At 38.7% G+C, this 24,661-nt stretch overlaps 1 protein-coding gene across 18 annotated transcripts in view; it reads left to right on the forward strand.

Annotated features, from left to right (window-relative positions):
- EIF4G3 (eukaryotic translation initiation factor 4 gamma 3) overlaps positions 1 to 24,661 on the forward strand; it is a 333,115-nt gene that overhangs the window by 298,528 nt on the left and 9,926 nt on the right. For all 18 annotated transcript variants that reach the window (XM_032391835.1, XM_032391889.1, XM_032391850.1 and 15 more), the window contains 6 exons: positions 427 to 545; positions 5,789 to 5,961; positions 11,797 to 11,922; positions 13,461 to 13,542; positions 15,406 to 15,504; positions 24,123 to 24,269. In XM_032391835.1, coding sequence (XP_032247726.1) covers positions 427 to 545; positions 5,789 to 5,961; positions 11,797 to 11,922; positions 13,461 to 13,542; positions 15,406 to 15,504; positions 24,123 to 24,269 — 746 coding nt within the window. The remainder of the gene's footprint in view (positions 1 to 426; positions 546 to 5,788; positions 5,962 to 11,796; positions 11,923 to 13,460; positions 13,543 to 15,405; positions 15,505 to 24,122; positions 24,270 to 24,661) is intronic.

Here is a 24,661-nt window from a genome sequence, read left to right on the forward strand (position 1 = left end):
CCATCCAGGAGGAGCACCATGAGCAAAGTAATAATAAGTAGGTAGAACCATGGCATGTTCAAGCAACTGCCAAAGGCCAATGTGGTTAGAGTTCTGTGCATGATTGTGCAAGCTTCATGTGCTCTTCGTCATTGAAGCAGTGGAGAAGAATCAAAATGCAGAAAGGAACAAAAAGGCTTTAATTATAAAAGTTTACCATATCCCTATATTCTTTTAATTGTAGAATATGAAGTTACTTGGTGTGTATATCTATGCTACAATAAACACTTCTCTTTTCTGCTTTTAGATGTCTTGCCTTGTCAAATTTGTATCTAATGCTTTTATGGAAAACTCAATGTAACAACACATAAATATTGTCAACCATAATCCCACCATTTTAATGATAATTTTTGTCATTTTTACTTTCACTTTTTTTAACCTCACTAGGAATGAAACCAGAAATTCCAGCAACATCAGCTCCTGACAAGCCAGCGTTGTCAGAATTGGAGATGGAGAAGAAGTCCAGATCTATCATTGATGAATTTCTACACATTAATGATTTTAAGGTAAACGAAATTAAAAAAAAAAAAAGGGCAACAACACAGAAAGCCCCGTAACAGATACAGTAACTAGGCTGTGGTCTAAGTCACTTGTCACTAAGACTTAGAGTGAGTAATCCAAGTCCCACACAGTTCAGTTTGCACAACTCTGATGCACTCTTGCCAACTATTCTCTTTTAAATTGATAATGGAGTTCTCAGGATCACGTGGCAGGAAGGGAGAATGGCCACCAGTCCATCCCCACTGTGGGATAACCACATTGACTTTGATACTCATGAGCAAAAAACAACCCATCACCATTATTAGGAATTCCTGTCTCCCTATATATTGCCTCTCATGATCTTTACATTTTATCATCATTCTTGTATTAACTTTGAAGTATGGCTGATGTTACTTTATATTTATTTCCTAAGTAGAAGACTGAGGCACCCAGGAGTAAGCACTGTGTCAGGGTCAGACAGCCTAAGTGAAACATTCAAGACCCATCTTTGAATCTGCCATTCTTTAGCCCTAGCCTTCTCTTTGATCTTCATTTTAAGATGGTAGTGAATAAGATAGACATAATGCCTGACTTCATGAGCCCTCTAGTCTCGTGGCAGAGACAGATCATAAAGACTTAACTCCACAGATTAAGTATTTAAATTGTAGTTATAATAAATGCCAGTAGACCTATGGGTCTTAGGAAGATCATATAATAGTACCTAGTTTAGGGATCTGGAGTCAGCAAAGGCTTATCTGTTAAATTATTTGTCAGATATATTAACTATTTTTGCTTTGGCATTATATTAAAAATTCTTTCAGGCTTACTTGTTCTTTCAAATGTAGTCATCTGCTTTCTCTACTTAACAGTCACCTTGATTAACTATAGCCCAGCCTTCCAAAACCCTCAAGCCTCTGAAATTGTCCAAAATTGAGAAGAAGTACTAAGAAATTTTGATGATGAGCCAGGTAGTTGGAGAGGATATACTCTGTCAGTGACCCTATGATGAACTGGAGACATAGGGAAAAAAAGACCTTAGTAACACCTAAGTGCAACAGGAGGGCTCTCTGAAAAATCAGCCCTAGGCCTGGCCTGCAGGATGGAAGAAACAGAGTCAGATGGAAGTCAGAGGACTCAGGAATTTCTTTTTTCTTTCTTTCTTTTTTTTTTTTTTTAAGATTTTATTTATCTGACAGAGAGAGGGAGAGAAAGAAAGCACATGCAGGGGGAGAGGCAGGCTTCCCACTGAGCAGAGAGCCTGATGTGGGGTTTGGTCCCAGGACCCCGGGATCATGACCCGAGCCGAAGGCAGATGCTTAACCAGCTGAGCCACTCAGGCACCCAAGGACTCAGGAATTTCACTGTACAATGTACAAGGCAGCTCTGCTGTGCAGTGATGATAAGAACCAGGTAATATTATCAGACATAGTGAGGGCTTACTATGTGCTAGGTGTGCTGTTCTACATATTTTACATGTATTAATTCATTTAATCCTCAGGAGGATCATTCTCCTGATCATCCTCCCTAATAATATTATTATTACTATTATAATAGCCATTTTTATAGATAAGGAAGCTGAGAGGCAAAGATGTAAAATAACTCGCTCTGGGCCATGCTGCTGATAAGTAGCCTACTCAGGATTTAAAATTAGTTTTCTAGGGGCGCCTGGGTGGCTCAGTTGGTCAAACGTCTGCCTTCCCCTTGGGTCATGATCCCAGGGTCCTGGGATCGAGTTCTGCATCAGGCTCCCTGCTTAGCCTGCTTCTCCCTCTCCCTCTGCCTGCCGCTCCCCCTGCTTGTGCTCTCTCTCCTGCTAATAAATAAATAAAATCTTTAAATAAATAAATAAATAAATAAAAATAAAAAGTAAAATTAGCTTTCTAGGGGCGCCTGGCTGGCTCAGTCAGTAGAGCATGTGACTCATGGTCTCAGGGTCATGAGTTTGAGCCCCACATTGGGAATAGAGATTACTTAAGAAAATAAAAATGGGGCACCTAGCTGGCTCAGTCGGGAGAGCATGCAACTCTTGATCTCAGGGTTGTTGTAGGTTTGAGGCCCACGTTAGGTGTAAAGATTACTTAAAATATTTTTTAAAAAATAATAAAATTAGGCTTGTAGTTTCAGAGCATAGATTATATCTTATTACCTTTAGTGTATTAGTATGTTGTGCTAAAGGCTTACAGAGCACATCCTAAGAAAGAGGTTTTTCTAGCATCTTAGTAGGTGCTATTATTAATAAAAAATTGGGGTGCCTGGGTGGCTCAGTTGGTTAAGCATCCAACTCTTGATTTTGGCTCAGGTCATGATCTCATGGTTCTGAGATTGATCTTAGCGGGGAGTCTGCTTGAGGATTCTCTCTCCTCTTCCCTCTGCCCCTCCCCTAGCTCGTATTCTGTCTCTCTCTCTCAAATAAATAAATTAATTAAAAAAATAATAATACAAAATAATACTTATTGAGCCTTTGTTTTGTGTTCGGCAGTGTGCCCAGTCCTTTTCTTAGGTATATTCCTCACAGTAACTCTATGACAAGAAGTTAAGACTGAAAGATTGTTACACTCCTAAACTCACATAGTAGTAAGTAGCAGAGCCAGGATTCAAACCTACATTCGTCTAACTCTACACCCTGTGTTTTTAGCCTCTGTGATATATAGTCATTGAGTACCTAAAATGTGCCAGCCACATTTTGGGAAGACTGCCTGGATATTCTGTAGTATATATAGTGAACAACATAGTCTACTTCTGTGGGTCATTTGTGGAACTTACCATCTAATGGGATATATAGAGCTGCCCTAAAGATAGCTAATAAATAAACAACAAATACAAAAAGAAAAATAATGTTTCAGTGCAGAGAAGTAAAACTAGGTGATATGATAGCCAGTGATTGGACAGTCACAGGGACCATGGGAGGTGTCCTTTCAGCTGAGTACTGAAAGAAATAAGAATCAAACCATGAGAAAATCAGGGAAAGGGCAAGATTATGAATTGCTGAGACATTAAAAGTACCGTGATAAAGGAGCGCCTAGCTGGCTCAGTCAGTAGAGCAATGTGACCCTTGATCTCGGGGTTGTAAGTTCAAGCCCCACGTTGGGTGTAGAGATGACTTAAAAATAAAAATCTTTTTTTTAAAAGTACAGTGATCTAGTTAGTTGACCCTGTATGCAGATCCAGTGAATAAATTCCCAATGGAAGACACTTAATCACTTCATGGAGCACCTGGCTGGCTCAGTCGAGAGAGCATGAGACTCTTGATCTCCGGTCGTGAGTTCGAGCCTCATGTTGGCTGTAGAGATTACTTAAAAATAAAATCTTTTTTAAAAAACGAAGACATTTAATCAATTCAGGTTAAATACTAAAGATATGTGCATTCATTTCCATGCTCTCCTGAAAAAGCATTATAATGATGATGGACTTTAAAATGAGGAACTCACAAGGGTAAGGAACATAGGGAATAGACAGCAGCAACATTCTGGAAGTTAGAAATTAGAAGGATGGGTGGTCATTTACTCAATAGGCTATGAATGTGCATAAGGTGCAGATGGGGCTGAAAAAGGAAGGATTGATTGGTTAAAAGTGTATTTAAGACAGTTTTACATGACACCTGGGCCGAATGTTTCCAAAAATACCAATGTCATAAAAAGATAAAAGGGAAAGAAAGGACTGATCTAGATTAAAGTAGTCTAAAGAGACATCATGCACCCTGACATGTGATGTTGGGTTTTTCGTTGTATCCTAAAACAACAACAAAAAGCTATATTGGACATTTGGGGACAATTGTAGACATTTTGTATATTTTATATATATATATATATATATATATATATATATATATATATATATCAGATAGCATTTATTTATTTATTTATTTTTATTTTTTAAAGATTTTATTTCTTTGACAGAGACAGAGCAAGAGAGGAAACACAAGCAGGGGGAGTGGGAGAGGGAGGGAGAAGCAGGCTTCCCGCTGAGCAGGGAGCCCGATGCGGGGCTCAATCCCAGGACCCTGGGATCATGACCTGAGCCGAAGGCAGACGCTTAACGACTGAGCCACCCAGGTGCCCCCAGATAGCATTTTTTTTAAAGATTTATTTATTTTACACTTGATCTTAGCCAAAAGGCTGAGAAGTGATAAAAGATTTATTTATTTTAAAGCAAGCAAGCCTAAGTAGGGGCAGAGGGAGAGAATCTCAAGAAGACTCCCTGCTGAGTGTGGAGCCGGATGCAGGGCTCCATCTCTCTTGACCCATGAGATCCTGACCTGAGCTGAAATCACAAGTCTGATGCTTAACCGACTGAGCCACCCAGGCCCCCCTATCAGACAGTATTTTTATTGACATTATATGGATATTAAAATCCTTATATATATGTAAAGAGAACTAACAATTGATGAATCACAATTGAAGTGAAGCTATATATGTGTACATTGTACTCAATTTCTCTGTAGTTTGAAAATGTTTTAAATAAAAAGTAGATGTGGGGGAGGTATGAAATAAAATAGCAGAGGGGAAATAAAGCAGTGGTGAGAAACCTAGATGTGCCTTCCTCCCTTCCTCAGTCAGGAGGCTGCCCTTCTCACATGTATCTTCCCCCTCAGAAGAGCCACTCTCTTCAGAGGTTTCAACCAAAGCATTTTGGATTCAGAGTTGAGTAGCTGAGGGCAGGGAGGCGCACACTGCTGTATTGGTGATTCAGCAACCCTGGCTTCCAGGCTTCAAAGACACGAACCTAGCCAGATCACCCTGTGGTAAGGACCATTTCACAAGCCCCACACCCCAAGAACTTCCTAAAAGGTTTTAGTACTTAAGCTAACCTTAATTCCTAGGAAGGAAGACCTTCACTGAAGATTTTGCAAATATTAACATACCCAAACAGAATTATCTCAGTTGCCACATTGAATCGTTTGACTCATGATATTGAATCTGTTTCATAATATGCCATTTTCAGTTTTTTAAATCAGTGTAACACAGGTAAACATTTTTAGAAAAATACATTTTTGACTCTGGTTCTTTGAGTAATCTGTAGTGAAATTGTTAACCTAAATACATTAACCTTGTAAAGATCCTCTATTCTTTTGTTTTTAAATATGACTAATATTGCCCATATCAGCCTGCAATTTACCGAGCTATATTAATGTTTAAAAAAAATTTGAAAACTCTTGTTTGTGGAGCTTTCTACTCACTTTGTCATAAGTATAAAATTTTAAACACTTATTTTAACACTCTGGTAATGGGATCCAGGTTTTAGAGTAAGCTTTTATTTGCTGTTTGAACAGGAAGCCATGCAGTGTGTGGAAGAGCTGAATGCCCAGGGCCTGCTACATGTGTTTGTGAGAATGGGAGTGGAGTCCACCCTGGAAAGGAGCCAGATCACCAGGGATCACATGGGCCAATTACTCTATCAGCTGGTGCAATCAGAAAAACTCAGCAAACAGGACATTTTCAAAGGGTCAGTATCCTCCTCAAGAGTGGTATTCAGTTCCTAGGCTCTTGAGTAGTGGTTAATTTTAAAAGTACATATATTTTTAAGTATTTGTTTTCATAGAGTAAAATTATGTCCAGTATAATGTGTTGATGTATAATATTTTGATAGTATGTTGGTGGATATGATGGCATTTGGTGTATATTGTGCTAGGGCATAAAGTTTATCTCTTGGTTTCCTAAATTTTGTTAGACCTGTATTACGGTGTAAGTAAGGTAGCAGAGACCCCTTAACCTCGGGGAAACTCAGGCCCTCACCAGCCCATTTACATGGAAACCCTGCATGTTCTTTGAGGAAAAATCTCTTTTTGTGTGAGGAAAATTCTGGATAATCTACTTAAACCTAAAAGCCTTATCCTTTCAATAAACTGTGGTTATGGGCGCCTGGGTGGCTCAGTCGTTAGGCGTCTGCCTTCAGCTCAGGTCGTGATCTCAGGGTCCTGGGATCGAGCCCCGCATAGGGTTCCCCACTCCGTGGGAAGCCTGCTTCTCCCTCTCCCACTCCCCCTGCTTGTGTTCCCTCTCTTGCTGTGTCTCTCTCTGTCAAATAAATAAATAAAAATCTTAAAATAGGGGTGCCTGGGTAGCTCAATCATTAAGCGTCTGCCTTCAGCTCAGGTCATGATCTCAGGGTCCTGGGATCGAACCCCGCATCGGGCTCCCTGCTCCACGGGAAGCCTGCTTCTCCCTCTCCCTCTGCCTCTGCTTGTGTTCCCTCTCTCGCTGTCTCTCTCTGTCAAATAAATAAATAAAATCTTTTAAAAAAAAAATTTAAAAATGAACTGTGGTTATTTTGGCCAATGAATGCTTGTCTGTCCACTCTAGCCTCCTAGAAGGAGGTTAACTCCAAATTGTTAACGATTTAATATGTTCCAGATTGGTTTCATTATGATTCTTGTTGATGGCTGCTTTGATGAAGTCTGGCTGTCACTAGTGTTGTATACTCATCAGATCAGGTTCTGATATGTTTGTGATCATCACATGTGCATGGATTGGATTCTTTTCTGTACAGCCTAGAATCTTACCCAGGCTTAGGTTCTGAAATCAATGTTTAAGGCAAAAATTTCGTTTCAGGAGCCATGTTGTGCAAATGTAAACATAGAAACACACCCACCATTACCAGGTGCCCATTCTCTAATCAGTCAGGAACTAAGACCTCCTGAAGGCTGAGCATCAGATTCACATCTCACATTTCATCCTCAGCGTATACGTTCATTGGGTAGAATGGCAGTAAGAATTCTGCATTATTTATTTTTCTCTTTATAAATCATTTTGGCCAAGCTCATAGTACATTCTTGTAAATTAAATGCACATGTGATGAAATGCCACTGTATGTCTTTCAGATATGGTCAACCCTTAGAATAAGGTAACCATTAAATGCCAAAGTTGAATGTATTTAGGAATAATTACTCATTTGATTTTGTGAGGAATGATGACAGTGTCTTCAAGGTCTTAGAAAATATATACTTGCCCCTAGGATGATTAATAAGCTGTCTTTCAGCAATAAGGTAGTTTGTGATGAATTCAGTGAATGACTAGATTAAGGCCATCTACCTTAGTAAGTAGTTACCTTAGTAAGAAACTGTGGCTAAAGTTGCTATGACTGTTGGCCTTTAAGACTTAGATGGTTTCCCAGTTTCAAAAAGAGAAATCAGTTCACTCCAATAACCAGCCAGTGTAAATAGAGCAAATGAGAGTATATGAGCCCTCACAAATAAATTTTCTCTGCCTACCAACTTGAAATTACAATGTCAAGCCCTGCAAACTACAGCTGAGGTCACGATTATATTAATTTATAAATATTTGCTTCTTTCTCATCTATTATGATGTATTCACCAGAAAATTTTGTAAATGAGAATGCTGGATTACTGTTTACCCTTTCTCTCTTTCTTCAAACTATACTCTTAAGTTTATTTGTATCTAGAAAGACCCCAGGAAGTGGGGTCTAGCTTCATTGCTTCATTGAACTTGTGAGGTGCTAGCTTGATTTCTAGACTATCTCCAGATGTTGGTATTTCCCTTTGGGGGATTACTTGAGGAGAGAGTGTCATACCCAGCCATCCTGTCTGCACTTTCTTCGTTGGTGGTGGTGCTGTTGCTGCTGCTGGCAATACAACCACCACCTTTTATTTATACTGCAAATGAGATCAACATTTCTGTGTCTCAGTAGGTACTTCATCTTCCTCTGTCCCTACTTCCTTCTGCAGCTAGAGATAATGCAGTGACTCCAGACCTCGCTTTTGATACCTTGTTAGACCTAACCAGGTCATCCTTAGGCTAAGATCCCTATGAAGACCCTGTTCCTTCCTAAATGGAGAGGCCCAGCAGTTTTTTCTAAGATGGACACAAAGTGATAGCCACTTGTCATTACCCACCAAGAGCTTTCTTGCAAAAAGATCGAGAGTTTCCCATTTACTTCTAAAGCCCAAATTATAAATAGTTCATACTGTCCAGAGAGGCCATTTCATTTGAGCCATGGAAATACCCTGAGTGTTTGTCTCTTCAGTCCCAATATCCAAAGACCTCTGTCTTTACATAGCATTGTGGGCAAACATCTAAGGTCAGCTTCCTAGGATGCTGCTACCCCTTAGATGCTAATTTCTAAGCAGTTGGTTTTTTTGTTTTGTTTTTTATTTTTATTTTTTAAAGATTTTATTTATTTATTTGAGAGCGAGAGAGAGAGAATGAGAGAGAGAACACGAGAGGGGGTAGGGTCAGAGGGAGAAGCAGACTCCCTGCTGAGCAGGGAGCCCGATGCGGGACTCGATCCCGGGACTCCGGAATCATGACCTGAGCCAAAGGCAGTCACCCAACCAACTGAGCCACCCAGGCGCCCATTGTTTTGTTTTGTTTTTTAAAGATTTTATTTATTTGAGAGAGACCACAAGCGGGTAAGGAGATTCCAGCGGGGTGAGGGGCAGAGAGAGAAGAAGAAGCAGACTCTCTGCTGAGCAGGGAGCCAGACGCGGATCATGACCTGAGCTGAAGGCAGGCGCTTAACTGAGTGAGCCACCCAGGCTCCCCTTCTGAGCAGTTGTTAAAGCTATTTCTGCCCAGCTCCCCAAGCCAGAGATGGTGGAAGGTAGAAGGCCTCCCTGTTTACTGGGCCCTGATCAGCCAACTATTAATCTGCCATTTCTTCTCCAGAACCCTTCAAAGCATGCACTGCTACTGAATTCTAATACTAGACAGAAGTTTCAAATAGGCTCAATGTGTCACATTGTTTACTAGATAGTTTATCAACTCCAAGCATAATTGTTGCCGCGTATGAAACAGAATCCCCATGGGGTGCCTAGGTGGCTCAGTTGGTTAAGAATCTGACTCTTGGTTTCTGCTCATGTCATGATCTCAGGGTCATGGGATTGAGCCCTGCATTGGGCTCCACTCTCAGTGTGGAGTCTGCTTGAGATTCTCTCTCTCCCCCTCTCCCTCTGCCCTTCCCCCTACTCGTGCTGTAGCTCACTCACGCCGCAAGCTTGCTCTCTCTCAAATAAATTAATCTCAAAAAAAAAAAAAAAAAAAAAAATAGGGCGCCTGGGTGTCTCAGTCATTAAGCATATGCCTTCGGTTCAAGTCATGATCCCAGGGTCCTGGGATCAAGCCCCGCATCGGGCTCCCTGCTCTTTGGGAAGCCTGCTTCTCCCTCTCCCACTCCCCCTGCTTGTGTTCCCTCTCTCACTGTGTGTCTCTCTGTCAAATAAATAAAGAAAATCTTTAAAAAAAAAACTCTTCTTTGTAGTGATCCTCTGAATATGATACTAAAGTGTAAGAAGCTTTCATCTTCATTTATTTCTTCCTTTTATCTGTAATTAGATTCTTTTATGACCAGTCATAATAATACTTGACCAGTCTGATTTTTAGATGTCCTCCCTGTCTCTCTCTTGTTTATCTATATCAAGATATATTTTTAATTATCACAATGGAAATTGTAGGAGATGCTGCTGATAATACCATTTCCAATTATGAAAGATTGCTTTGCCTTTTCAGCAAATTTCTGATCAGAACTTCAGTGAACTAAAAAAATTTTTTTACTTTTAACCATGTACCCCTTTCATTAAATTTTAGATAGGAACTCATATATAAAGTAAGTAAAAGTAGAGCCTCCTTAGTTGAGATGGAGGGAGGGATGCCTAAAGTCCCACCCCGTGGACTTCACCAAAGTTTAGTCCATTGGGTGTAACGGTCACTATGTACCAAGAAGCAAGGGTATGGTGTAGCTCTGTTTCATTCATTCAGCCAGCAGAAAACGTGTATTATACAAGGCATTGTTACAAGCTATGTAATAGGCCAAAGACATAAAGATAATTACCTAGGAGCATTTGTATACCATGTGTTTTTCTTTAAGAAATGTACAAAATGATTTAGGAACTGTAAGTCTGAAAAGAAATAAGCCTCTTACAAGCTTGTTCTATAGAAACCCTATGTTGGGCGCCTGGGTGGCTCGGTCGTTAAACGTCTGCCTTCGGCTCAGATCATGGTCCCAGCCCCGCATCGGGCTCCCTGCTCAGTGGGAAGCCTACTTCTCCCTCTCCCACTCTCTCTGCTTGTGTTCCCTCTCTCGCTGTTTCTCTCTCTGTCAAATAAATAAATAAATAAAATCTTAAAAAAAAAAAAAAAGAAACCCTATGTTCAGGGGTGCCTGGGTGGCTCGGGGTTCTGGGATCGAGCCCTGCATTGGGCTCCCTGCTCAGCGGGAAGCCTGCTTCTCCCTTTCCCACTCCCCCTGCTTGTTTGTGTTCCCTCTCTCGCTGTGTCGCTCTCTGTCAAATAAATAAGTTCTTAAAAAAAAAAGAGAAGAAAACCCTGTGTTCAGCAATATGGGTTTGACCAATGATTGTGTTCTGCAGACTGTCTCATGATGAACTGACTAATCAAGAAATAGAAAACAAAGACAAGAATATGGGTATTTTCTAGTTGTAATATGAGATGAAAACCACAGATCTGCTGAGAGACCTGGGCCGCTATAGTTGTCTCATGGGCTCATTAAATAGCTTTAATCTATGCCACTAAGCATAGAACATGAATTGACATTATAGGATGATTAGCCCAGAAATCGTGGAGTCCAGCCAGATTATGTTCCATCAGTGGCATGTTAACTAAGCTTAAAGTGTGCACATAATGAGAGAATAGTCCAGTTAATCTGTTGTACAGCAAGTAGATGTCAAATCATTATGAGCTGTGAGGCCAGAAAGTTGGCATCAAGGATTCAGGAAGCCCAGAGATAAGTAATGTCACAGAGCTACAAACTGTTTTGAAATGGCACCTTCACAAAGGTAACGCTGCCTTGTAGTGGTATCTCTTTTTAAGTGAGAATTTTCAATGACGTGTAGACCTCTATGGTAGGTACACAGAATGGTGTACTCTAGCTAAAAACTGAACTACAGTGAAAAAGCACACATTTTCTGTGTGCAGAGATCTGGAAGGCTGTGAAGACAAATACACCTGCCCGTGCCCTAACAGTCATTCATCCCTTTCTTTACAATTACATGTATGTCCTTGTAATTATGTGTATGTCTCATTTACAAATTTACTTTTGTTTTTGTCCCTTTTAATAAGCTATATATGGGACTAACAAAGTCTTGAATTATGTTTTTATACTTCTAAATGAATAGCTGTGATTTTTCACCCTAAAAATAAGCTCTTGAGAACAAGAATTTATTTATTTATCAGTTACTTTATGCCTAGCATAGTATCTAACATAGTAGGTGCTTTAATAGATATTTGTTGACTGATTTTTGGTCTCTTTATTTAATCTTAACTTTTGAATTACATTTGTGTGAATTTTTCTCTTGTTCTTTTTCAGTTTTTCAGAAACATTGGAATTGGCAGATGACATGGCTATTGATATTCCCCACATTTGGTTGTACCTTGCTGAACTGGTGACCCCCATGTTAAAAGAAGGCGGAATCTCCATGAGAGAACTTCTCATGTAAGTTGTACTTTTTATTTGTGTGTGTGTGTGTGTGTGTGTGTGTGTGTGTGTGTAGCAAGCTAAACTGATGCCAAACTTACCAGCTAACTCTAGCGTAGTGCTGTTCCCTTGGTCCCTTTGGAGGCTCTTGGATGTAGCCTGTGACTCTTTACAACTTCTCATTTTAGGGGATTAAGAAGTACAAACTGTTACAAAGTAAATAAGTCATGGGGATGAAAAGTATAGCATAGGGAATATAGCCAGTAATATTATAATAACTTTGTATGGTGACAGATGGTAACTACACTTATCATGGTGAGCATTTTATAATATATATAATAGTCAAATCACTATGTTGTACACTTGAAACTAATACAACTATACTTCAATTTTAAAAAAAGACATTTCAGTATAAAAATATTACATTACACTGTATCTACAGTGGAGAGGTCATGGGGATATGATAACCCTGTGGTCCATTGAGGTTAGCAGTGTTTGTAGATAATCGGCTCCAGAATCACTTAACTGGAAAGTTATTGCTCCTGGAAACTTAATGTTAATCTGACTTTATGTCTGTCATTGCTCAAATGCTATGAGAAGTTATTTCTACTTAATAGCTTATCAGACTGACACCTGCATGGTACATGCTCGGGTTATAATAAAAGGAACTGCATCTTAGGCATTCCTAGATTTGGACAGGAGTTGGAAATTGTTGCTACATTGTACAGACTAATTCTTCCTAAACTCTTCTTTACATTAGTATTTCCCCAAAAATTGTTCATATAGTCAAACTCCACATACTATGTGTCCCTTTTGTTTGAGGTTCACAGCATATTAAAGAATATGAGAATTCGGTAGTAAAACAAAACAACAAAAACTATTTAACTTTGGGCACCTGGCTGTCTCAGTCCGTAGCGTATGTGACTCTTCATCCCACGGTCATGAGCTCAAGCCCCACATTGGGCATAGAGCTTACTTTAAAAAATAAAATATAAATTAAAAAAAAAATTTTGGCCTTGTTTAATTCAGCATTGCCTCACTTAATTGTAGAATCCTTTTCTTGAGGAATAATTATTCATATCCTATGGAACACAGTGTGGGAAATACTGATTTAGACTATGAAAAAAAATGCTCCCTTTCTGTTTCATCCATAGTCTAAAGAACAGCTTCCTTTCTTAAAAATACTTCATAACTAAACTTTGCAACTCCCTCTTAACTAAAGTTCTTCTCTCCTTTAGGCTTGAAGTGGTATTTATGTAAATAGATGATTAAGTGAGACTGATCATTGCATTGCTCCGATCACTGAGGCAATTAGAGAAAAAGGCAAAACCCAGGAATTCTAAGGTCCCTTTCTAGCTTCTCCGTGAAGCATAAAGTGAACCTGAAGTCTGAACTACTTCTGCTGAACATTACTTAGAGCATGTCCTGGAGCTTTCTCTTGCCCATTATTATTTAGGTTGCATAGTATCTGTTCTTTTGGCACACATTGTTTGCCTACTGTTCTAGAATAGGGAGTTTGTTCAGAGGAACTTAATCACTACTCCTGTCTTTTACAGAGAATTTAGCAAACCTTTACTTCCTGTTGGAAGAGCTGGGGTCTTGCTTTCTGAAATATTGCACCTTCTATGCAAACAAATGGTGAGTGTTAAACCGAGTGTCAGACTCAACAGCATATTAGGAAGGGCAGTGATTTTTAATCTTGAGTTATCTGTGAATAGCTTAGGTATCACTGTGCAAGTATTTCTGTAGCCTTTTATTATTTGAAAAGAAGAGTGAGATCTCTGTTTCAATGTCTTACAGAGGTGTATTTCTCCTCTGTTAGTAGTAACTTGGGAAAGAATTATCTAATCTCAACTGGATTTGGTATAATTCTAAAGAATCTCAAAATATGTTGTATTTGTGGCTAGTAATTTTATCTTCTTGAAACAAAATGGCTACATTATTTATACTTTTTAATAGATTTCAGTGAAAACTCCTTGCTTTCAGAGAAAGGTAAGATGCCTAAAATGATTAATTTCCTTAATTTTGGATCTCAGGCTAGGTAATCTGATTAATAATAGGTATTAAAAATGATTCTACAGGATTGTGAATTGCTGTCTTAAAGTTAAATTTAATTTAGTTTAATAAATACTGCACATTTCTCTGCAAAGCTCTATGCCAGGATCCCGGTTTACAAAGATAAAGCCTTCAAAGAATTCATAAACTAGAAAGGGAGACAGACAAGTCTAAACCAAGACTTTCAAAAGAGTGTATCAGTGCTATATTAGAGGTCTAAGAGGTTTGGGAAAGTGGTGTTAACAACACCTGGGGTGAGAAACATCAAAACAAAACTCATACATGAAAATTCTGGGGTGATTTCTGACTTAATTCAAACCAGAGCCAAAGGTATTGGGATAATAGATTTCATTGTTTTATAGGCATCAGTAAAAATGTTTTGTTTCATTTCTCCCTCTGAATGTACAGAAGTCCCTTTGTATTACATCACTGTACCAGTTATTCATGGATGGGTGTACTAAATAGCCTGGTCTCTAGTTCTAGTTGATTATTTGTTATTAGTACTATTTGCTTGATGGCACTAAAGTTTTTATCAAACCCTAATTTGTAGGTCCAGAATTCGTTCCTCCTTTCCTAACCTACTTCACTTTAGTCCTTATTAAAAACTCAAATTCTTATTAACGTTTATATGTAGAAACAGAAAGCAAATTCTCATTTCTCCTAACCAAGTTCTCATAGAGCATAAATTCTGGAGTCAGCCTGAGTTTAAATCCTGACTTTGTTATCAGCTATGCCTTGGGCAAGTTACTCTATGAAATAACCAATACACGTTTCATAGCTGGTAGCCGCGGCTCAAAGGCTGACATTTCCCTTTATCACTGTGACTTTATTCAGGCAGTGGACTTGTACCTTCTCATCAGTTTTCCAGCTGACAACAGCTCTTCTCTGTTGTTTCTTGGGCTCAACCTTGTTCCTCTTGTCCTTGAAATACTTCTCATTCCTGGTTCAGGAGCAGCAACCTCCTTAGTCATTCTCATGTTAGCATAATTGTGATCTACTATGAAGAGGGGGGGATTCCAGTGAGGCTTGATGAATGGCTTTAACAGCAGATGTATATAACACTATCTAGGACAAGAGACACTGTTGAATTTATGAACTCTGTGAATTGAACTTTTTTTAGGTGCTTATATTCATAAATCCCAAACATGAGTTTACAGTTCCCCAGATTAGTCATCTGATAAAGTAAGTTATTGAACCTCAAACAGCTGTACCACAGCCGTTCACCATTACATTTGCATACATGCAGACATCTTGGTGTGAAAGCCAGGAGTCCAGAGAAATTAACTTCATATCAACAAGGGAAAGTTTTGAGTTTTCATTCTTTACAATTCTATACTCTTAACTTCAAGCAAGCCTTCTCCTCTCCTCCTCCCCCTTCCCCCTCCTCCTCCTCCTCCTTCTTATCACAATGTAAAAGTAAATGGATTGGACTTATCTCTGTTTTAGAGCCATAAGAAAGTGGGAGCCTTATGGAGGGAGGCTGACCTCACCTGGAAGGACTTTTTACCAGAAGGGGAAGATGTACATAATTTTCTCTTGGAGCAGGTAAGTAAGAACAAGGCTTATACCTTCCTGTTTAATAGTTGTTGGTCTGTTTCATAGAATAAATGAAGGTAATTTCATTAGTAGTTCAGTCATTAAAAGTAGACCAAAATAAGAATCATGGTCAAGATATCATTTTAAGTCCATGCTTTAGGGCCACTCCAGCTATTCCTTATTAGATGATAGATAAAAATAAAATTTAAAGGATTTAGCCACACACAGAAAACAAACTACATATCTCCATGAACCACAAAGGAAGTTGATAAATATAGCAGGGGTAATAGGACTAAAGCTATAAGTCTTCTGAGCTCTGGGTCTAAAAACCAGTAGAGACAGGCAGAAATTATTTCTGTGAGGTGATGAGGACTAGTATGCCCCTTACAGGGCAGAAAACTGGAGGACAGGCTTACTGCATGAAACCATGTAGGAACTCCATAGAAAGATAAATGCAAGGAAATAGACACAGTCGTAGAGCCAAAACCTTAGCTAGGCTGTCCGCTTGGTAACTGGATCCAGAAATCCACAACAAGCAGAAGACCCCATGGTCAATATAATATGGTTCTCAATAAGGAATTGTGGGGGATCAGATAGAGGCAACCATAAAAATATTAGATGAGGAAGAGTGACAGAGAAAGGAAACAACTCCCTCTCAAAATGATCCTGTAGGGGCGCCTGGGTGGCTTAGTCGTTAAGCGTCTGCCTTCAGCTCAGGTCATGATCCCAGGGTCCTGGGATCGAGCCCCGCATCAGGCTCCCTGCTATGCGGGAAGCCTGCTTCTCCCTCTCCCACTTCCCCTGCTTGTGTTCCCACTCTCGCTGTGTCTCTCTCTGTCAAATAAATAAATAAAATGTTTAAAAAAAAAAAAGATCTGTAAGGGTCGCCTGGGTGACTAAGTCAGTTAAGTTTCTGCTTTCGGCTCAGGTCATGATCCCAGGGTCCTGGGATCAAGTCCGGCATTGGGCTCCCTGCTCAGCAGGGAGCCTGCTTCTCCCTCTCCCTCTGCCACTCCTCCTGCTTGTGCTCTCTCTCTCTCAAATAAATAAATAAAATCTTTAAAAAAAAAGATCCTGCAAATCAAGTCCTAAAATATAGGAAAATCAAAACTAAGACCGCCAACAAAATTATGAATAAGTAGAAAAAAAAATCACTCTTAGGTAAAAATGAAAATAAATCTAAAAATTATTTTAAAGTAAGTATATTGTGCTGGATAAAGACACTGTGTTAGGTTACTGTGGATGTTAACTTCCTAGATACTCTGGAGAGTCCTCCTGCCAAAAGATAAGAGCCTAGATAAAGCATAATTTATCTTGCATTGCTGGGTTCATAGAAAGTGAAGGTAATTTCTAAGGAACTAACCTAATAAGTGAGGAAAAAAGCCAGAGATGAAACCTGGACTCTTAGCAATAAGCACACATGAAGGGCATATTGCTCAATGTCATTATAAGTGCTACCAAAAATCTTGGAAGAAGTTGAAATGGTCCTAGTTCAGTATTACCCTGGCTCCCAGAAGAAGCAAACCAGAATTCTTTTTGGAAAAAAACATTTGCAACTTAGGTCTCTTGATTATTTTCTACAAATTAACATTATCTACATACATGGATTAATACTTAGAGTCCATTTAACCTGTAATGAGATAAGTACCCATGAGTGAGAGTAAACAGGTAATAAATGGTAGATTTAGACCCCAAAGACTTAAGATAATGGAATTCTCACTCAGAATATGACATAACGCTATATACAAAAGAGGAATTCACAAAAATGAGCAAACAAGAAAAGACTAATCAAAATGAGAAGATTTGAAAAAAAACAAACTATGGTAGATTTCTAAGAGATGCTATGAGATTTAGAGGGTAGAATGAGAAAGTCTAACATATGACTAATTGGAGTCCCAGGAGGAAAAACAGAGTGAATGGAGAAGAGGCAATATTTGAAGAGACTATGACTAAGACTTTTCCTGAACTGATAAAAATAAGAATATATATAGAGAGCACATGTATACTACAGAGGATAATTACATTGCAGTGAAACTGCATAATATCAAAGACAAAGAGGGCGCCTGGGTGGCTCAGATGGTTAAGTGTCTGCCTTCAGCTCAGGTCATGATCCCAGGGTCCCGGGATCGAGTCCTACATCGGGCTCCCTGCTCAGTGCAGAGCCAGCTTCTCCCTCTCCCTCTGCCATTCCCTCTGCTTGTGCTCTTCTGTCTATCTCTTCTGTCAAATAAATAAATAAAATCTTAAAAAAAAAAAAAAAGACAAAAGATTTTAAAGCAGCTAGAAAGAAGTACGTTACCTACAAAGAAACAGTAGAATTTGCAGTAGCAACAGTGAAAGCCAGAAGATGGTGGAATAATCTCAAAATGCTGAGAGAGTATGTTAATCTAGAATTGTCTCTCCAACTAAACTAACCTTTAAGAATGTGGGTAACACATATTTGGAGACTTAACAACATACTTCTAAATAACCCATGACTTGAAGAAGAAATCATAAAAGATAGTAAGAAATATTTGATTGAAAATGAAAAAACACAACATATCAAAATCTGTGGGATGCAATTCAAGCAGTACTTAGAGTGACATTGTTAGCACTGAACACCTGTATTTAGAATAGAAGTGAGTTCACAGATCACTGACCTCATTTTCAACCTTATGAAATTAGAAAAAAGAGCAGATGAAGTTCAAAGGAAATAGAAAAAGGAAATAATAAAGATCAAAGTGGAAATCAGTGGAACAAAAACAATAGAGAAAAGTCAATGAAGTCAAAAGCTGGTTCTCTGAGAAGGTAAAATTGTTAAATCTCTAGCCAGACTAATCAGAGAAAACAAAGTTGGAAAAAAAGGTACTAAAATTACCAATAGAAAGAATGAGAGAGATGATGTTATACAGTTTCTAACATAATAATGGATCAGAGAAATTTATGAGTCATTTTTATACCAGTAAGTACATCAATTTAGTTGAAGTGAACAAATTTCTTGAAAGATACAAACCACTAGAGCTGACTGAAGAATAGATAATCTGAGCATCTATTACACTGAAATAGTTAAAAACATTCCCACAAAGAAAACTCGAATCCCTGGTGTTTTCACTGTTGAATTCTATCAAACATCTAAAGAAAAAATAATACCAGTTCTGCAAAGAATTCTGTACCAATTCTTCAGAAAATTGGAGAGATTACTTGCCAACTCATTCTATAAGACCAGCATTACTCTGGTAATAAAACCAGACAAATAGATTTCAAGAAAAAAAAACTATAAACCAATATTCTTAATAAATGCAAAGAAAATTTCTCAACAAATTTTCACAGGTCAAGTCCAAAATTATATTAAAAGATTAATACATCACAACCAGTAGCATTTATCACGGGAATATTATGATAACATATGTTATAAAACATTCAGAAATCAATGTGTGGCTGTATGGAAGATGAAGGAGTAAGCAGCTCCAGGATTACTCCTTCCACTGAAACAACTATTGAGCTAGCAAGATGTGTTAGAATGAGCTATTTTGGAATTGTCGAGCCTAGTCAAACATGTGTGCTACCAACACCAGGGGAAAACTTGATGAAAAAAGAATCTGGTAAATTTCAGTAACCTTGGCATTTTGCATGGAAGCTCTTAGTCCCTAGCCCTGTGGTAGACAGTAGGGGAGATGGTGGTGCAGCTTTCTGGTGGCCAGGTTGAGAAATGAAGACCTTGTCCTCCAAAGATCGGTGCTATGCCTTTTAATCTGCCTGGCAATTTACTGAGGGTCTAGTGCAGGGCCCAGCCATTATTTTAACTGCTTAGGCCATAGTGGTTTCCTGAATGGTGTCTGTCAAAGAATTTAAAGAAACAGCACATTTGTCTGTGGTCCTACCCACCCTACACTTTTCTCATTGGATCCATGCATTCACTGAAATCTCTGCAAGGTCACTGGCTATGTGGGGAGATATAATGGGTCAGAGACTGTAGTGACCACACACACAGGAAGAAATGTAGTCTTTGTCTAAAGTCAATAATTAACAGATGACTACAACAGTCTGAAATCCAGAGTTACACATTACAATATTCAAAATATCTAGTTGCCAAAAAAAAATTACAAAGCATATAAAGAAACAGGAAAATATGGCTCATGCACAAGAAAAAAGAAATTGACAGAAAGCATCCCTGAGGAAGCCCAAACGTTGGACATACCAGACAAGGAATTTAAATTAACTGCCTTAAATATGCTCCAATTGCTGAAGGAATCATGGACAAAGAACCAAAGGAATTCAGAGGAATGTTGTATGATCAAATTGGGAATATCAATAAAGAGGTAGAAATTATAAAAACAAACCAAATAGAAATTCTGGAACTGAAAGTTGTAATAGCTAAAATGAAAAATTAACTAGAGGGCTCCAACAGACAGAAATAAAACTCTGCAAACTTGAATATGAAGTAGTTGAAATTGCTCTGTCAGTCAGGGGATCACTGATTTGGCACTAATTGGCTGCCATAAAAATCTATCTTTAATTTTTGAAATGAAACTTCTGGCATTGTTATATGAAACTATGAGTATCACTGAGTTTCTTAAATTTAAAAAATCCCCATGGTTTCTTTTTTTTAAATAAGCTTTATGATAATACATATTGGAAAATTAATTCATTAAACATATAAAGGAGGGCACCTGGGTGGCTCAGGTGGTTAAGCGTCTGCCTTCAGCTCAGGTCATGATCCCAGGGTCCTGGGATCAAGTCCCACATCAGGCTCCCTGCTCAGCGGGGAGTCGGCTCTTCCCCCCACACATGCTCTCCTCCCCTGCTCTCAAATAAATAAAACCTTTAAAAAAAAAAAAACCTATAAAGGAGCCTTTAAAAGAATTGCTCAGGGGCGCCTGGGTGGCTCAGTTGGTTAAGCGACTGCCTTCAGCTCAGGTCATGATCCTGGAGTCCTGGGATCGAGTCCCACATCGGGCTCCCTGCTCGGCAGGGAGTCTGCTTCTCCCTCTGACCCTCTCATGCTCTCTCTGTCTCATTCTCTCTCTCAAATAAATAAATAAAATCTTTAAAAAAAAAAAAAAAGAATTGCTCAGTTTGAGGAGCAGAAAGAAAAATGTATCAAGAAAAATGAACAGCACCTGGGGACTTATAGGACACCATCAAGCATACCGTCATGGCCACTAGAGAGTCCCAGAAGGGAAAAGAGCGAGAGGACAGGGCAGGAAAAATATTTGAAGACATAATAGCCAAAAACTTCCCAAATTTGATCAAAGATAGGAATCTACATATCTAGGAATTTCAGTGAACTCTAAGCAGGATAAACTCAATGGGATTTACTCCCAAGATATATTACAATGAAACTTTTGAGTGACAAAGACAAAAATCTTGGGGTGCCTGGGTGGCTCATTCGTTAAGCGTCTGCCTTCGGCTCAGGTCATGGTCCCAGGGTCCTGGGATTGAGCCCCTCGGCGGGAAGCCTGCTTCTCCCTCTCCCACTCCCCCTGCTTGTGTTCCCTCTTTTGCTGTGTGTCTCTATCAAATAAATAAATAAAATCTTTAAAAAAAAATAAAAATAAAAGGCAAATCCATAAAATAATAGTTATAAATATGTATAAATGGGCACACAATGTATAAAGATATAATTTATAAAAATAATGTTAAAGAAGCACTGAGCACAGAGAAGTAATCAATTATGAATATTGTTGTTACTAATAAAAATGTTTGAAGGGCAATTAGAAAAATGAGGTTTTAGAAAACCTGGTCTTCCCTATCCTGACTTTTGGCTTTTTTATAAAATACTTGGTTCAGTGACTTTTTTCTGGAGACCCTAGTACGTTCTGCAAGAGATAGTGATGAACCAATGCATAAATTTGAAGCCCAGCCTTCTAGGCTCCAGAAAGATGAGGTAACTTATGCAGAAACACAGAGGTTCTGAGAAGCAAATGTTTCTTTCCAGGGACGATTACAAACTTTACATACAGCTCACCACCAACTCCCTTTGGCAGTGGTTAAAGGCTTTCATTTTCAAATTTTTATGTCATATTTTATTAATGAGCAATGTACTATATGTTTGATTTTATTGTTGTTTTTAATTGCCCTCAGACTTCATTTTTGTAGGTTTGGGGTTAAATTGGTATTCTATATAGCTGCTCTAACCTAAGAATAAATATGGAAAATGTTTCAAGATATTGAAAAATTGATTTCCTATTCTTAAAAGAACTTATGGCCATCATCTTTTGCTTTTGTGTGTATATTTAAGTGTGGGAGTAGGGTATTTAATTTATCAGCATTGAATCAGAGAACTTGCAATTATTGAAGCATGTTTCTAAAACTTCATAGGAAAATATTATTTTAAAATGCTGCCTAAATGGTAAAGACAATTAAAACAGTAGGATGAATTTTTTTTTCTCCCACAGAATTCAAGGTAGCTTTTCCTTTGTGGATCTGGGGAGGGTATAGGAATATATCAAAGTCTCCAAAGGTATTAGAGAAAAGCTGGTGCTAATAATCTTTAATAATCTGCTAATATTTAATAATCATTTTAATGTTTTTTTAACCACTCCTCTAAGAATTGAACAATTATGGCATGATTTCCTTTTTTTTTTTTTTTTTTTAAAGATTTTATTTATTTATCTGAGAGAGAATGGGAGACAGAAAGCATGAGAGGGGGAGGATCAGAGGGAGAAGCAGACTCCCCGCCGAGCAGGGAGCCCGATGCGGGACTCGATCCTGGGACTCCAGGATCATGACCTGAGCCGAAGGCAGTTGCTTAACCAACTGAGCCACCCAGGCGCCCCCATGATTTCCTTTTTTTTTTTTATGTTTAGTATATGTGTATAATCATAATTTTATGTACATGTGTCAGAATGACATAAAAATCATCAATTTTTTCAAGTATTTTTTAACAATTTAGGTGAAATTCACATAACATCCAGTTAACCATTTTAAAGTGTACAATTCAGTGGCATTTAGTGTATTCACAATGTTGTGCGACCAGCACCCAAAATACTCTTATTGCAAAAGAATTGTTAAAAATTTAGTCATCAGAAGTTTTTTTTTTTTTAATAACAGTAGTTACATAATTGGAGATTTTTACATTCTTTTTTTTTTTTTCCGGATTTTTTTTTTTATTCTTCTAAATGAAGAGATAGCTCTTCCCACTACCCTTTGGGTTGTCCATCTTTAGATGTGCCCTGTGGTTAGATGGTATTCAATTCAGGATTAAATTACCTCCTGGAAAATAGGGTATGTCAAATCTGTGAATTTTTTTTTTTTTTTGCCCACATGTAAAGTACTGTGAGGGCAACTATGATGCTTATACTTTGTATCACTGGCATCAGGATCATAAAAGAAGCTCAGATTAGTGTGTGAGCAGCACAGTGTTATGCAGTGGAAACAGGGTGTGGTCCTGCTGGTATGGGGCTTTTCCCTTCCAGGTTAGTGGGTGGCTCTAGCAGGTGTATGTTCCTAGAGTCCTGTTGGTGCCCAGCATGGTGCACATTCTTAGTGCACTGAGCCCTTGGAACTGGCTGAGGTTGGTGGTGGTCTTCCCATCTTAGAACAAGTCCTCCCGGTAGAAGTAGTAGCTGAGTCAGAACTGAACTCCCAACCCCCACCCTCACCCCCATCTCTGACTCTAAAGTCCATGTATCTGTGCTCCATCAAGCTGCTTCTTGTGGGGGCCTTAGGACTTAAATACGTGGTAGAGCGAGCCAGTGTTCTGGGAGAATTTGAAAGCATGTATACTTGTTTTTATACTTCCCAGGGTGATTGTCATGGATGTGAGACAACAGCCAGATAACTCTTATCAAGTATTTAAGAACAAAATGAGAGTAGCCTTGGACTGCCACTATCTGAGGACAGGAGAGGTGAAGCCAGTGCTCCTAACAGGGCTGCAGAGCTCCTTATGTGTGTTCAGGGAGCTTTCCAGGGGCCCTCTATGCCTGCCACATGCCGGGAACAGTGTGTGTGGATGGTACTCTGAAGGCTGACGCAAAGGCATTTCTGCATTGGGTTGGACCCACACAGGCCATGATGATGTGGTTCATTGCAGTGACTACATATTTACAGTCTTTCTCCATACCAGAATATTCAGTCCTTTGGAATTGAATGATTTTTGTGGGGAAAAAGATCTTTTGTGCAATACTGATAAAACCCTTCGTTTTTGTTGTCCTCCATACACTACACTAGTTGTTGAGGAATTTTATAATATGGCATCATTTCTCTTAGATTCACAGTGGTCACGAGGTGTTTGAAGGACTTCACCAAATTTAGAATTTTGACAGCTGTTCTGTGGCAGTACTGGTATTAAACCATAGGCTGCAGAAGGAGTTAAACTGTACTGTTAGTATTCCTGCCCTGCCATAGAGCTAGGTCACTGCTGAGAGCACAACTGAATGATTTGGAGTGAGCATAGCCACAGAGATAATTCTTGGGGTCTTGCTGGTTTTTTGTTCTTAAGGAGAATCAGAGATAGACAATATAAAAAGTTGGAGAAATATTCAGAAAGGTAGTGGAGTGAGAGTCTTAGAGAACTATAAATAAAAAATGGCTTCTGCTGATCATTTTGACTCTATGTAAAATAAAACATATAGCCCATGACTTTGTTTTCCTCTCAGGTTACTAATATTGACTTACATTAATACATATAACATTTTATGTTTCAGAAGTTGGACTTCATAGAGTCTGATAGTTCCTGTTCCTCTGAAGCACTTTCAAAAAAAGAACTCTCTGCTGAAGACCTGTATAAGCGACTCGAGAAACTCATTATTGAGGACAAAGCGAACGATGAACAGATCTTTGACTGGGTAGAGGTATAGAGATTATGTCACCTTCCCTGATATCTCTGCAAGAACAAGTCTTGTGGGCTCGCTTTCATTCACATACAGGCACACCTCAGAGATAGTGCGGGCTCGGTTCCAGACCACAATAAAGCGAATACTGCAGGAAAGCGAGTCAAATTAATTTTTTGTTTTCTCAGTGCATATAAAAGTTACGTCCACACAATACTGTAGTCTATTAAGTCTGTAATAGCATTATATCTTTAAAAAGTACATAATATCTTAAAGAAAAATACTTTATTGCTAAAAAATTCTATCATCTGAGCTTTCATTGAGTCATAATCGCTGATCACAGATCATTATAACAAATACAATAATAATAAAATAGTTAAAAATACTGTGAGAATTACCCAGATGTGACACAC

Source organism: Phoca vitulina, unplaced genomic scaffold, assembly GCF_004348235.1.
Source record: "Phoca vitulina isolate PV1807 unplaced genomic scaffold, GSC_HSeal_1.0 scaffold2, whole genome shotgun sequence".
Classification (NCBI taxonomy): Eukaryota; Metazoa; Chordata; class Mammalia; order Carnivora; family Phocidae; genus Phoca; species Phoca vitulina.